This window comes from Cebidichthys violaceus, unplaced genomic scaffold, assembly GCF_023349555.1.
Source record: "Cebidichthys violaceus isolate CVI_PGR_0920_01 unplaced genomic scaffold, fCebVio1.0.p SCAF_2, whole genome shotgun sequence".
Classification (NCBI taxonomy): Eukaryota; Metazoa; Chordata; class Actinopteri; order Perciformes; family Stichaeidae; genus Cebidichthys; species Cebidichthys violaceus.
Genome location: NW_027176372.1, coordinates 20,586,248 through 20,601,785, shown reverse-complemented (window position 1 = coordinate 20,601,785; position 15,538 = coordinate 20,586,248). Strand labels below are relative to the sequence as shown.

The 15,538-nt window shown below is 42.4% G+C and overlaps 1 protein-coding gene across 1 annotated transcript in view; it reads left to right on the top strand.

Annotated features, from left to right (window-relative positions):
• The window catches only part of diaph2 (diaphanous-related formin 2), a 356,685-nt gene that overhangs the window by 129,178 nt on the left and 211,969 nt on the right, over positions 1 to 15,538 (top strand). Inside the window, 3 exon segments of the mRNA XM_068715129.1 lie at positions 223 to 327; positions 4,771 to 4,833; positions 7,811 to 8,176. Of these exon segments, the coding sequence (XP_068571230.1) occupies positions 223 to 327; positions 4,771 to 4,833; positions 7,811 to 8,176 (534 nt within the window).

Genomic DNA, 15,538 nt, shown 5'->3' with positions numbered 1-15,538 from the left:
TGAAAGCCAGGCCTGAAACAAAGACGCAGGACAACGGGGCTCTAGGGCCTTGAGAGCTATGAATAGAAATTGGCCAGAGAGTGTAAGACGCTGTGTGTTTTGGTGTCTGTTGATGTGCCCTGTGGCTATTCTCTGGAGACAATGTGCCGCTCACCAAGCTGTGTGTTTTCACATCCATCTTGATTTGCGCACGTAGAAATACTTGTGTCTCCTTTCTTGCAGTTTGATGAGGAGTTCAGTGCGCGGCAGGAGGCCCAGGCCGAGTCTCAAAAGAAGGAAGAGAGAATCAAAGAGCTGGAGGGGAAGATCCAGGCTCTGGAGTCCCAGGTAAAATCCATAAAGAGAAACCTCACTGCTCTGCAAAACAGTGTTACGTTCCCTCAGGGATCCTTTATCTTGTATGGTTTCCAAAAAAGAAAAAAAAAAAAAAAAGCATGAAAAAGAAGATAGTGAAAATTTGTATGTCCAGAAGCTCTCTTAATCTTTTTTTTTTTTTTTCATAGGAAAAAAAAAACATCTCATACAATCTCATACAGAATGGAAATGTTTCTCTTGAGATCATAGCAATGAAAAGTAATGGCTCCACTAGAAAAAAAAAAGGGGCGATTTGTTCAGAAGGAAAGCTTTCCACCTCACTTACAGATGTGCTGCTGCTGTAAGTGGGAGCTATCATCCATGCAAGAACATTTGATTTAATAAAGGGTCAATCTCCTTCTTAAGTTGTAGCTCTTTATATGAGCGAATTGCTCTATTGAAGCTTTCCCTATGTAATTCTATCATCACAGAGATGGATTGCATTTCTTTTCTTTCTCTACATCATTTCTTTCCAGTCAAAACCCTCCATTTTGAGCACAGAGAATGACTGCTATTTCCCCCCCTTAACCCAATTCCAAATACTTTAGCACTGCCTTGGGACAAAAAGGGCAGTTTGCTTCCCTGCTAAGGGAATTTAATATAAACCAGCATTGAGAGATGGTATGGCTACATTTATATCAGAGATTGCTTTTTCTTTCAAACATTCATCTCTGGTTGCTTAGGTTGGCACTCCCCATCAGATAAACTGCACCTGCATAGGTGGTCCGAGCATCACTCTTACTTCAGTCTTCTAGCAATCATTCGTCGGTCCAAAACAAATGTTGTTATGTAGTACAAGCTTCAGCTGTTGTCCTTGCCAAAGTCGCACGGCGCTTTTTTTTTTTTTTTCTTCTTCTTAGAACTATAGGGCTGCACAATTAATCAAATATCAATCGATCAACATTTGGGCTTCCTGCAATTTAACGAACACGGTCAACTGCGATGTTGACGTTTAAAATAGAAAACTTTGCTGCAGGGGGGGGGGGGGGGGGGGGGGGATCGAGCTGTTTTGGCTTTACTTTTAGGGAGTTGTCCTGCCTGCGCATACCCTGCAGCGACAAACTGTGAACAACTTTCCTGAAATGTTGTGGCTGCAATCTGAAGTAGACGAGTGAGATACAACAAGGAGCAGACGGGCAAAATGAAAAAAGCAACAACATTTAAGTGAAGAAGAACCTTTAAGTCTTATTTTAGTGCAAATAATTATGAATTAGAAGGAATGTAGGACAATGTGAAAGTGAAAGCAGGGCTCTGTTTAAGTTTCGGCAAAGGGTTTTGGTTTTCTAGGAGATGTGCTGTGAATAAGCCTTATTTAGATGAACGATTTGCGCATTAGCAGGAGTGTAGAAACCTGAGCTGCCAGATGGTTTGTCGCACAGATTCTCGCGGGATCTCGTGAAATTGCGAGAATCCAGCTGCCGTGCGTGGAAGGTCAGGAATGTAGCACAGCACGGAAGCAGTCTGTTTCTTTGTTTTTTTTAAATACGAAAGCGCAACAAAAGTATTTTCTCCCTAAAATCAATGAATACAAAAAAAGTTCTCAATATTGATCAAAAAATAATGATCACTTTGACCATAATCGTGCAGCCCTACTTAGAACTCAACCTGTGTGCAGCTTCCGCGCTTGCACCTCATTCGCTGTGCATATATAGCGCTGTGTCCCCACTTGTTACCCGCATTTGTCCCCAAACTGGTTCATCACTCACTGCTCCTGATTAATGCCCGCCTATTTTAACGAGACCATCAGAATCTAAAGCCCCTCTCCACCTGCTCCGCCTGCTCGCCCTCTTCTCCTCCCTCGCTCTCTCCTTCTCTCCACCTTCTGTCACAAACGAATGCATCAGGCTGCGTTACCTTTGCTTGCCCTCTTTCCCTTGTTGGGGCTTTTTATGTTGTTTCCAAGTGTTTTTCTTCCCCATAACACGCCTTCCCCTCACCCTCCCCTGACAGGCCTCTGTCTTTTGAAGACTGACTGACTGCGGTGCATTAACAGGTAGCGTAGAGCAGGGGAGCCCTGGAGAGTCGAGGCCTCTCTTCCTCTTGTTTTTTTTTTTTCTCGACGCTCCTTCAAAGAGCCGTTACCGCGGGAGAGCCGCACATCAACGGGCATTAACCTCGGCAGGAAAATGTGTCATTTGTTTGGCACAAACCTGCACGAATGTGGCCATTAGGACGTACGGATATCCCCTCTGCATCTTAACAGGACATAAATAAAGTATACGCACAAAAAGGGAGACACTACTGAGCATAAATTAACTGTGGTTTCAATGTGAATCCATTTAATTGTTCAGGTTTATGGAAAGTGCAGTTCATTTTCACAGGCTTCACATGTTAATTTATTCTTAATCAGAGTCGAAATTTTGGGCTGTAAGGGTTTAATGAGAAAAAAAAAAAGAAGAAGAAATCTTCTAATGTATGCAAGTTCTGTAATAACACTTCAGTTATCTCCTCTTTTTTTTATGTTAGGCAGGTGTTCACATAGACCATTAGATTGCTACCTCCAGCAATGAACAAAACAACAGTCATCCTCCCAGTCGCTTGTGTTTTGTGCTACTTCAGGACCACTATAGGCTGAGGGGATGCGTTTTGCAACCTAATTCACGCTTGACACAGTGTTGTAGAAGACCATTAACTGTGAGAGCGCAGGACCTTTAAATCGCCGCGAGGACTTTTCAGTTTGTCCATCAAAGCTGCTGCGCTATCGCTGCGCTTTTTCTTTTTCTTTTTCTTTTTTTTTTGTTGCAGAATACGAATGAAGTGAGAGCTAACCCTAACCTTTCATCTCCCAGACAGAATTCCTGTCAGACATTAAAACACACGCATGCCTGAGTCGCTTCCTCTTCACCTTGTTTATGAACCAACACATTTAATGAGAGTCTTTGTCTGGGAACTTTGGCATTGTAACAAGACGCCCGTTTGATGTGTCTGTTTGATTAGCCCCCGATTGAGTTGAGTGGAGGTGCTGCCTGTAAACATCAACAAAAGGACGGAGGAATCGCAACAAGTGGGAATCATCCACCCTTTCCCCAAACCTTTGCTTGCAGCCAGTCAAGCGAAAGGGAGGGAAGGTATTCATTGAAAGGGCTCTGGATGTGATGAATAATGTAGCACTGCAGTGGTACATTGGAGCACTCTGCGCCATCCCATTAATAGGTTTTAACAACCTGGCGGTCTTGTAGCTGACCCAGCTTGGCCCCAAGAGGAGCTGGAGGTGTAGTGGACCACTTTCTCTCTCTTTTCTTCTGCCAGGCTGCCTCCCGCCCTGGCTTATTACGGAATTTGACTCGACGGACAATGACAGCGAAACTCACAATGTAGTCACTATTATAATGTGCGCTTTGCTGTTATGACATAGAGCCAGTTCAGAATATATATGCAGTCAAATTCACTCATTGAAATGTGTTGGACAGGCATCCTTACATTAACAGTTGTGCAGAAAATGGTGGTCAAAAGAGCAAGACGTACTGTACTAGAGCTGATGGAAATCCCTTCGGCTGGTTCTTTAAAGCTGAAACATCTCAAAGCCTCTGACTTTTAATCCCCGAGGATGAACATTAAACAAAAAAAAAAAACTTTTCTTTGCTTTAAATATTGCACTCTACTACCATTTTCTGAAATTCCTTCAAAATTAGGATTCTTTTTAAGTCACCCTGCTAAAAAAAAAAAAAAAGTTTCCATCTCCTTTTTCCATTACAGACGTTCAATATTTAGCTCTCTGCAATTCATGGTCGGAGGTGTTCTCTAGGAATGACTTCGTAAAAAAAATAAATAAAAATGTTGCATTTCATCTGCTGCGCGATACGTTTCCATCCGGTTTCTTTTGGCAAGGTGGCGCAGAGAAATATCAAAGCAAAAAAAAAGGGGGGGGGGGGGGGGGGGGGGGGTACATTTCTAAAGTGAAGACTGCAGTGAGAAATCAGTGCCCATCACACATCTGAGGGTGTTAACTTGAAATGCGTTTTACAATGCCACAAAAGAAGAAAAGGGAAACGTAAGAAGGATTTCGAAGGTGCACCGACTGTCAGTGATGCTGGGCCTTGTTCCTTTCATGTTGCAGTCAGTGCACTGCGCTGATGTTCTTTTGAAGGTAGATTACATCTTGTTTTAGGTGTAAAAGTACAGTACACTTGCACATCAAATAGCTCATTCAGACAAAATGGGAATATTACACTGTATTTGTCATTAACTGTGTTAAAGGACCTCCTCTTTTCCCTGCTTGCCTTGTTTTTTCGAACTTTGTTGTGTTTGGTCTGAGTACTGTACCTGTTCCATTGTACTAGTGTTCTTCTTCTCCTCTATCTATCTAACAACCCCCCTCCCCATTTGTGCCTCTGTGTCTGTTGTGACTTGTGTGTTCCCATGGTGTATGTGTGTGTGTGTGTGTGTGTGTGTGTGTGTGTGTGTGTGTTGACACAGTTAACTATTGAAAAAGACAAGCTCAAAGAGGCTCAGAGAGTCATCAGTGAATCTGAAGCCAAGGTGGGTGTCCTCCCTGCATGCTCGGACTTTGACAAAATCACACATTTAATCGCCTGCTGATCCCGGTTGTGTATTGAATGAATTGGCTCGTGGTGCTTGGAATCTTTTGTCGGAGAGAACACTCAAACTGATTATTGAACTCTTCGTTCTCTCCGCATTCGAGTCGCACTCCGTGTCACGCATTACATGTTTCGAATCGCCTGCAAGTCGTCATATTTGAAAGAAATTTCAAACTGAAATACGCTTTAACATGAGAGTGTTTTTCATTCCATTGTGAGAACCATTGTTAAACTCTATAGTTGTGTTTAACTACACACATATCCTGCCTGTTTAATGCAATTTTCATGAGCAAACACTCCGTGATTGATTTCCTCTATCAGAGATGAGGTTGGGGCAAAGATTTAATCACATAGCATTCAGAGTTGATTACCTGCCACGCTGACCTCCCAATTGAGTCTGGAAGACTATGAATCAAAATTGGATGGGTTATTTCATATTACTCCGCTTTTCTACTACACACAGAGCTCCAGACGGGCTCTAAAGTAACATCAGCCGAATAGCATCGAAGAGACCTTCACAAGCTGGCGAGAAACTAAATAGACTTATTTCTATGAGTCTCTGTAGATAGATATGTGTGTGTAGTTTGTCTCACATAATAATGTCGCATTCATGTGTTAGTCTATCTATATTACTTGTAATTGCTAGTTCAGACACTTGTATGATGTGGACATACTACATACATGAGATACTCACCCGAGTTACAACGCAAGACATGAAGTCTGATATTGTCCCATAAGAATTCAGTATAAAACTGCGGTTATCATTCAATTACTATACACTTTACAACATATGGATCTCTTCTTTTTCTTTATTAGATGTTTGGTTTGCAATATGAGGACGAAGAAGCCAAGTTGCGATGGTGTTGGATCCCAAGGGTTCAGTGAAACACTGGGCTCCCTCACTGGGTAGATGAGAGAGAGAGAGCGAGAGAGAGAGAGAGAGAGAGAGAGAGAGAGAGAGAGAGAGAGAGAGAGAGAGAGAGAGAGAGAGCGAGGGAGAGGGAGGGAGAGAGAGAGAGAGAGCGAGGGAGAGGGAGAGGGAGAGATAGAGAGCGAGAGAGAGAGAGAGAGAGAGAGAGAGAGAGAGCGAGGGAGAGGGAGGGAGAGAGAGAGAGAGAGCGAGGGAGAGGGAGAGGGAGAGATAAAGAGCGAGAGAGAGAGAGAGAGAGAGAGAGAGAGCGAGGGAGAGGGAGGGAGAGAGAGAGAGAGAGCGAGGGAGAGGGAGAGGGAGAGATAGAGAGCGAGAGAGAGAGAGAGAGAGAGAGAGAGAGCGAGGGAGAGGGAGAGAGCGAGGGAGAGAGAGAGAGAGAGATAAAGACTCGGAGGGCCTCTCAGTATGGAAACAACTGCGATCTAATTTAGCAGCTAATTTGCTTCCATTCTCTCATATTAATCTTAAAAGAGGAAGCGGGGCACGGGGGGGCTCCAGATTGACAGACATGTAATCATTGGATGTGGATTTTCACTAAAGGGCTCTGGGCGTCGTGCGCTAGAAGCTCCTTGCAGACCACCTTCTTAATTTTGGCCCTAATAAACAATCCACCAATGCCATTATGTAATGAAACACAACGTAATGTCTTTAAATATGAAGCCAATTACATTTTACGCACACAATCAAGTGACTGAGGCAAAAGCACATTGTGGGGAATTGGGTTTGGAAATGAGAAGTGAAAGTGGAAATGCTTTTTTTGGTAAGAGCCGGCATCTAATCAGCTCCAAAGATCAAACCCCGTCTTAATGCGGGCGTCTGTAATTGGTGTATTTGCATAACTTTTTTTTCCTTCTCTAAAACACTTTCTCTATTGGCATCAGCCCTGACTACCTGTGTACGCTGTTTGTGTGATAGTGCAGACATGTCAAAGGACTGAAAGACGTTGTCTTATCAGTCTGGGGTCTAATTACATCCCTGTCTACTGTTTAATAGCCTGCCATTGTGAGGACTCATGATGAACACTCGATGGGAAAGCAACATTCTTATCTATCGTAAATTAAAAACAGTATTTGGTCACACAGGTGTCTCTCCTACGGTTTGCTTTATAGCGATTAATGTACACAGTAAGCCAACCTTTTGGCCAATTCACAACTGTCCATATAAAGCGGCGTTTTGTTACAATAGAATTGCAGAAGCGTTGTCATAAAACCAGATAAACCGGATGTGTAAATATGACTTGTGGCTCCAATAAGCAACTATAATCAGGCACATCTGCCTTTTTGTGACGACAAAATTGCACATTTTGTGACACAAACTAGGAGATAAAGCGACATACTGAACAAAAATAATCGCTTGTTGTTTGCTATACATACCAGTAGATATAAAAAAAAAGCATGGGTCAATGTCTAACCACTGAGTTTGAGTTCAACTTTGGAACTTCTATTTGTTTCTCCCAATACACACCTGATGTGAACAAACACAATCACGAGTCGATGCGTTGCTGAAGGAACACTTTTTGTTTTCACTCAACAAGCTAAATTAATTTAATAATAAGTACGTTTTTGTAATTTGGTAGCTGCACAAGGACTTGCTTGCATACAATAGTTTTTAATGTATATATATATAAAGTTAACTTGGCAACATACAGAAACATGGTTGGTAAACTTGTGATCATGATCTCTTTGGTTGGTAAAGACATGAACACAGCAGAGGACACGGCCTCCCCGTGTGGTTTGAAGCAAAACTCCCACAGAAGCTAGTAATCCTTGTTATTGACTCATACTCACAGTCGAAGCCCGTGGCCAGTTACTAAGATACTGAAATACAGGCAGGAAAAAGTTTTCCACACCACAGAAATGCTTCCTCACTGGCACAAAACAAAAATAAATGTGGCTACTGGTGACATCAGATCAATGTTTAGGTTGCACCACAGGGAGCATCACTTGATTTGTCGGCCGTTGTTAACATTTCTACCCTCTATTTACAGATAGCAGCGGGTCCAACTGCGCCCGGGGCGCCACCTCCACCGCCCCTACCGGGGGGTGCAGCGGGTCCTCCTCCACCACCTCCTCCCCCACCTCCACCCGGTGGCTGTCCTCCCCCGCCTCCCCCTCCTCTCCCCGGTCACGCTGGCATTCCACCGCCACCTCCACCACCTCCTCCCCCTGGCGGAGGACCTCCTCCTCCCCCACCACCCCCTGGGTGCGGGCCCCCACCTCCTCCGCCTTTCTTTGGGGGCCCAGGTGGGCCTCCACCACCTCTCGCGCTGCCGGTCATCAAACTGCCTTATGGACTGGAGCCCAAGAAGACCTACAAGCCTGAAACCGTGATGAAGAGGGTGAACTGGACCAAGGTATGGTAACCTGAGCAAATGTTCTCACTGATAATATTGGTGATTTGAGACTGTAAGGGGAATATTATGCAATCTCTTCCCAATCCCATGCAAACACATTGAGCACTGGCTTCCGAGGATTCTTGAAGTAACCCTACACAACGAGTAGATGTGATGTTGAGGATCGGAACCAAAAGGAGCTCAATTCAAATGCGCTCTAGCAATGCAATCTAGTCAAGCAAACCGTTCCACATTCACCTCCCATTTCAAAAGATTCTACAGTAAACAATTTTCATTACTCAAACGTCCTTGGATTTGCACAATTACTATAATTGAATGAAGACTGGGCTGTGTGAGGTTCCATCACATTTGAATACATTTTCAATAGGACATTATCTGGCGTGGGGGCTCTATTTTATCGAAGATAATGTATCCGTTGCCGCAAGAGTTCTGAGCACTGATTTGACGGTTATTTGCTTGTGTGACCTTCCGTCTTTGTCTTCATTTACTGACAGTAACCAAAACATCAGGCTAGTTCTTTTGACATCGTGTTGGTACTGCACATGATGTTTAATGGTTTTAAATTTAATTTAAATGTAATTTATGGAGTCAAGCTACACACTTTAACGACCTTTTAAAAGTGACTTTTCAATGTGTTGAAGGCCATTGCACAGTAGTTATCTCATTGTGATTTTCAAATTTTTTTCCCTATAAAACAAGTTAACAAATGGGGAATATTTTGTTTTGTTGCGATGCATTATTTATTCAACAAGCGACCACCAAATGAGAGAACTAAATGTGGAAATACAAGTCAACGCTCACTATTGCATCGTAGGCAGCAGGTTACATGTGGCGTTTCTGTCACCTCAAGGACTCTTTGAAATGCCATGTATGCACATGCTTCTCTGTGTGTGGGCGTTTGTGTTTCCAGAGGTAACATTATGAATGCTATCATACAGCAGTATGAAATATCAACAAGAATAACAGTCAATATCAGTTAAGAAAAACAAAAAAAACCAAAACATTTCTGTTTGTTATTACCAGGTGGGGCTGATGGTTCTTTGTGATATTTTAAACATCATTAGTATGTTTTTTGTGCGTTATCTTCTTAGTTTTGCACATATGGTTCGTGTGCATGAGGTTGACATGCAATCGCCCATTGTCTTGGAATTGTACGCAGGTTAATATGCAGGTGCATTGACCTTGCCTCCACAGGAATTGTAGCTTGGTGATGCAAATGAAATTCATAACCACCTGAGGATAAACAATCTGTGTCTGTTGTGTCGATTAAGTGGGACAAGAGTCGTCTGTCTTCTCTGTGTGCAGCAGATGGAAGTATGGGAGTGCCAGGAGCGACTATGATTCGGTTGTATAAAGACGGAAGGGGGATGAAAATATACTTGTTATTTTTCGTACCTACATCCCCTGTTTTTCTCTACCCCGACACATGTTGGACCAGAGTATGAATCACAGAGATTTGATGAAGACTACAAATAGCATACATACATGCTTCTGTACTGTAGCTAAAGTGACATATTCACAACCAGGGGGAAGCTTATAATCAGAAAAAAAAAAAAAAGTATAAATACATTAGAATTTTTAAGTACAGAAGAGGTCCTCCAGTCGAGCAAAGGATGTGATTTCTTAGTCAGGAGCAGTGCAAGGCACCCACACGGGGAAAGAGCAGCTCACACACACATTGGGAAATGCCAGCTTTGTTTAAGTGCTGAATGCATCCTTTCCCTGCATTTACTTCCATATTTGTGTGTCAGTGATTCCCAAAGAAAGTCATTAGTGAAGAATAAATATGGGGCCCTCCAAATGCCAAAACAAACAACACATAAACAATTTAGTTCTAGCTGCTGTTTCACTTTGAATTTCAAAAGCAGGAATAGTGACATTACATATGGACTCCCCATTAAAAGATAAAATGCTAAATAATCGTACTAATTAGGTTATCTGTAAACATATGGGAATGGCAGCATGGATGCCGTGAGATGAAGGAAATCGCAAATGTCGTATAGAGCACCATGAGACAGGCTCAACATTAGTTAATTATCTCAAGTTGTAACTCGTCCCTGTTTTTAATGACGTCTTTATTTTGGTCAAGGTCAGCCGGAAACCCAGAGAGTTACTTGTGCATCAGGCATCATGGAAACTCATCACTACATTCTCACCAGCTATGTATTCAGTCCATCTGTGGTTCCACTGCAACATCTTTAATGATGCCTCTGAATATATCTTCAATTTTTGTGGTTACATATTAATTTGGGGTAGGCCTGATGAAAAAAAAAAAAATCTGTGACTAATCCTTTATATTGTAGCTTTTACTGAAAGTGACGTAAGTGCTATATTTACCTTGGATTCAGGGCCTCATTTATGTGGGCCATGTTAGATCAGACACTCTTTATGTCACTCAACATTTCTTTTGTTTAGTCTTAGTATTCTGCTCTTGCTTTGTGCCGGAAAGCTTAGCAGATAGCTAACAGTAGATCCGTGAAATAAAGACCCATGAATCCGTAGAGTTTCAAGGATTTAGTGAGAATTTTTCTTATTTGTAAAACTGTGGAAACACAATATGAAATATGGCCTTACAAACGAAGCCTTGACCTTGGCAGCTTATGCTTTAGCTCTATGCAATATGGCCTTACAAACTGTCCATATACACATACATGAGTACAAAACAACAATCCAGCATATAGCCATAGTGTAAAATGTCCGACTAGCTAGCTTCTAAGCTCATTTTAACGTTACAACTAATGGAGAAATGTTAACCTCGATTAGCACGTATTAATACAACACAACTGCTGTACTAAAAGAGCAAATAGAATAGCATAGAATATATCTTAGTACATCTTTTCATGCTGCATAAAGAAATACTTACAGACTAAGGTCTTTACAGAAGAAGTGAAACGTTAGTGCAGCACGTGCAGCAGCTCCTCTCAGTAGAATCGAAAAGCAAAGACGGCACTAACTACGGCAAGAGAGGAGGGATAAATATGCGCATGAAAAAGCAATGATGTTCTACAACACAGGAATGTGGGGGCAGAACACTCCTCGCCTGGTATTTTATAATACCACTATGTTCCTTCACTGAGGAGCAGTACAACTTCCGTAACAGGTCTTGAATACACCTGAGGGGTACCTTCTTTGATGCTCCTGGCATTAACTTTCTGAACTCTGCCATCACGGCTGGGAGTGGTCTCAACAATAACTCCTGTGGGCCACTCGTTTCTCTTAACTTGAGTGTCTTTGAGGAGTACCACATCTCCAACTTGCAAGTTTAGTCTTTCTGATTGCCACTTCTTGCGAGGCTCGAGGGTCACCAAGTATTCTTGCTTCCAGTGTCTCCAGAAGGTTTCAGCAAGGCTTTGGACTTGCCTCCATTGCTTGTTATAGAGATCCTTGAGATCCATCTTCCCTGACGGAGCAGACACTGTGTCAGTCTTCTGAATGAGCAGCATTGCAGCTGTGAAAACTGCTGGCATCTCAGGATCGGAGGACACTGGAACTAGGGGTCTTGCGTTCATGATTGCCATGACTTCAGCCATTAGTGTCACCAGTACTTCATGTGAGAGACGACTGTTCTCCTTCAACAACATGGCGTCTAAAATGCGGCGCGCAACACCGATCATCCTCTCCCACACACCTCCCATGTGAGAAGAGTGTGGTGGATTAAAAGTCCAGGTGCAGCCTTTGTGTTGCAGGTGAGCTTTCGACTCTGGATCTTCTGATTTAATCTGCAGTTCTTTGCAAGCTCCAATGAAGTTTGTTCCCCTATGAGAACGCAGTAGTCTCACAGGGCCTCTGATAGCGGTGAATCTCCTCAAGATTAATGAAGCTGGAGGTTGTCATATTCTCAATGACTGGTGAACATGACTGCCCACCGTTTAGCTTCCACATGGCCACCTCTGGTCCTGCGCGATGAGATGGTCCAAGGCCCGAAAACGACTCAAAGATCCTTTGAGTTCTTTCCAGTGTGTGACTCAGAGAAGAGAGACATTCCTCTGCTTGATTCCTGTTATTTGGGAGACGAGGCCTTGGGTAACGGAATGGTAAGGGAGCCACCCAGCTGTTTGCATCATTCATGTAGACACGTTTGTCCATCATCTCAAGGAAGGCTTCATCTTCAATAGATAACGCCATTTTCTCGTCCTCTTTTGTCCTGTCAAAAACTTTGCTTCCAAGATCATCGTCCTCCAGGAGCTCTGTGTCTTCAATGGTTTGATTACTCTTGACTTGATGTCCTCTTGCTAACTGTCTCTTTGACATGGATAACACTAGCACATGGACTAAGGGAAGACATATGTCCATTAGGTAGGATATTGGTCCTGTAGACATTCATGCTGCTTGGCTTGTGGGCTCCTCTGAGACATATTTCTCCAACAATAACCCAGCCAAGGTCAAGTTGTTGAGCATATGGTGCATTATTGGTTCCATTGTACTGTTTACGCACCTTGTGTACACGTTGTATGTCTCTGCCAAGGAGAAGGAGAATGGCTGCATCAGGATCGATAAATGGGATTTTATCCGCCACTGGCTTGAGGTGAGGATAAGGATGTGCTATCTCTGGTGAGGGGGTCTCTGAACGGTCATCAGGCATCATGTCGCTGAGGTTCAGGTCACTGATGGAGTTCTCTGGTCTATCGTCAAATTTTAGTAGTCCGGAGCTCACTATTTCTTTTCAAATTAGGTATTTGTCTAAGTCTGCTGTGTCTGACTGAACATGCGGATTTGCCCTAGAGGGCATGAAGTGGTTTGTACCTTCAGGCGGTGTAATGTGATTCTGGAGGGGGCGGCGTTCTTCTTGGAGGAACTTCAAAGGGCTCACGTGGCTTTGCTGAAGGTTGGCTGTGCTCATGCTCTGGTGTTGGGCTGGTAATTCTCGGAATGTGTGGGCGTTAACTTTTCCCAGACTGCCAATGTGGATACCAGGATTATCTACATCATCGTTGTCCACGTTTGACTGACGCATTGATGAAGAGATAGCTTCTCGTATTGTGAGTTGGTGCTGTTGCTGACCATGGTCCCAAGAATGTTGTTGCACATATTCACTGGTGCGCTGAGGTGATGGTCCTCCACCTTCTTCCTCAAAAGCTGCTTCGAGGATTTCAGCTTCTGCGATAGCTGCTTCAGCAGCGCCCTGAATTGTCAGTGCTATGGAGGTTCGTCTGTAACTCAGCTGTCCTTCACTGCTGTTCCGCTTCCAGTTCGGTTTTCCTCTTTTGCTGTTCCGCGTCCACTTCTGCTCTTCTCTTTAATTCTTCTGCCTCTATCCGTGCCTGCTTGATTAACATGTCTGCTTCTCTTTGAGCATACGAAGCCTTGACCTTGGCAGCTTCTGCTTCAGCTCTATGCAATATGGCCTTACAAACTGTCCATATACACATACATGAATACAAAACAACAATCCAGGTTATAGTCATAATGTAAAATGTCCGACTAGCTAGCTTCTAAGCTCATTTTAACATTACTAATGGATAAATGCTAACCACAATTAGCATTTAATAATACAACACAACGGCTATACTAAAAGAGCAAATAGAATAGCATAGAATATATCTTAGTACATCTTTTCATGCTGCATAAAGAAATACTTACAGACCAAAGTCTTTAAAGGCAAACAGAAGAAGTGAAACGTTAGTGCAGCACGTGCAGCAGCTCCTCTCAGTAGAATCGAAAAGCAAAGACGGCACTAACTACGGCAAGAGAGGAGGGATAAATATGCGCATGAAAATGCAATGGCGTTCTACAACACATGAATGTGGGGTAGAACACTTAGCTTTACTTTTTGTTGAACAAAAATATATGCATTTGATTCTTTACTGTGCATACTTTCACATTATATACATTCACAAAGCACAATGTCATACAAACACAATTCAGTGTTTTTTACAGAGTTCATGAAACGGTAGAGAATACATTATTGAAACAGATAAAGGCACACACACACACACACACACACACACACACACACACACACACACACACACACACACACACACACACACACACACACAATATGGTAAAACTTTACCTCAAATTTGGCCAGAAAGTCTTTTGGTTCTCAGTGGTGAAGCGACATAGACGCTTTCCAGCAGCAACAGGGTCAGCACCCTCAGTAACATGCTGAATCCAGTCAAACGAGGATGAAACGTTGGATCCCACAGGATGGTCGAAATGGACAAGCTTACGGATGACATTTTTTTTTTTTTTTTGCCTTTGCAGCTGCCATGTTGATAAAAACTTATCGGCAAAAAGTCTTTCTTCTGCAGTTCAGAGTCTGCAGATATCCTCTTTGAAGGCAGTGATGTCTCTTTCCCGCCCTCTGCAGCAACAGGCGGTCCTTGCCATCATGGCTTTGTCAGCTTGTGCACAGATCCTGCTCCCTTGTTAGAAAGGTGACACTCAAGTTAAAGACCGCAGCTGATATGAGCGTGATGCTATCGGGATTTAGCAGGATGAAGCTATTAGCATTTCTTGGTTTCTTGACTGGCAGTTATTTATTTTTTTCAGGAAGGCAAAACGTATTTCTTGCTCTGATAATTTAGTGGAGCGTTAATAAATCTGTAACCGTGCTTTATGGCATGATAATAAACTTTTGGTTTTCTGTTGAATCTCTGATGAGTAATTAGCTGGCCCTTGAACGAGTTGAGTGAGGTCAAATGTAGAGGTGAATACTTATTTATTTTATTTTACCTTCTTAACAGTTCATAATAAAATCCCTAATTAATCACCCATTTAGCAGCATGTTTTAATTCCTAAAACATCACCAAAAGCAGACCGTTGCTTTTTTTCCCACCTACACTGTTCCCTGTATTGCTTGTCACCAGCATTTCATGTTTGGATGTGGAAATCAAGCTCACTATATCTTGTTTTTCACTCGTAGTTGAGGGACAGCTTAGAAGGATGTAGATTATAGCGATACATAACTGTAAATAACGTAGATTGATAATAGCTTTATATTACATACTTTGTAGCATTTAAGTCTGTCATTTAGATAAGTATTTACTTGACTGAAAGATGCGCACATGATTTCCAATGCCCTTGTACACTTGTACCTGAGTGAATGGCAAATCAGTTTTGAATAACTGAATACTAATTTGCATATTTTGAATTTAATAAATTAGTGTCAGGCCTTTTACGGTTTTGTAGACCAGAAACATATAACAATTTATTTTGAAAAAAACAAAAACAAAACTGAATTACTGTTGACTTTAACGATTGGGACTCATGACCTTGTATCTGTATTATTATTATAATTATGATAACAATTATTATGAGTATTATTGCTATTATAATAATAATTATTAATAGTAGTATTAGCGGTAGTGGTAATGTTGTAGTAGGAGTTTGAATGCAAAATGAAACATAATCACATTA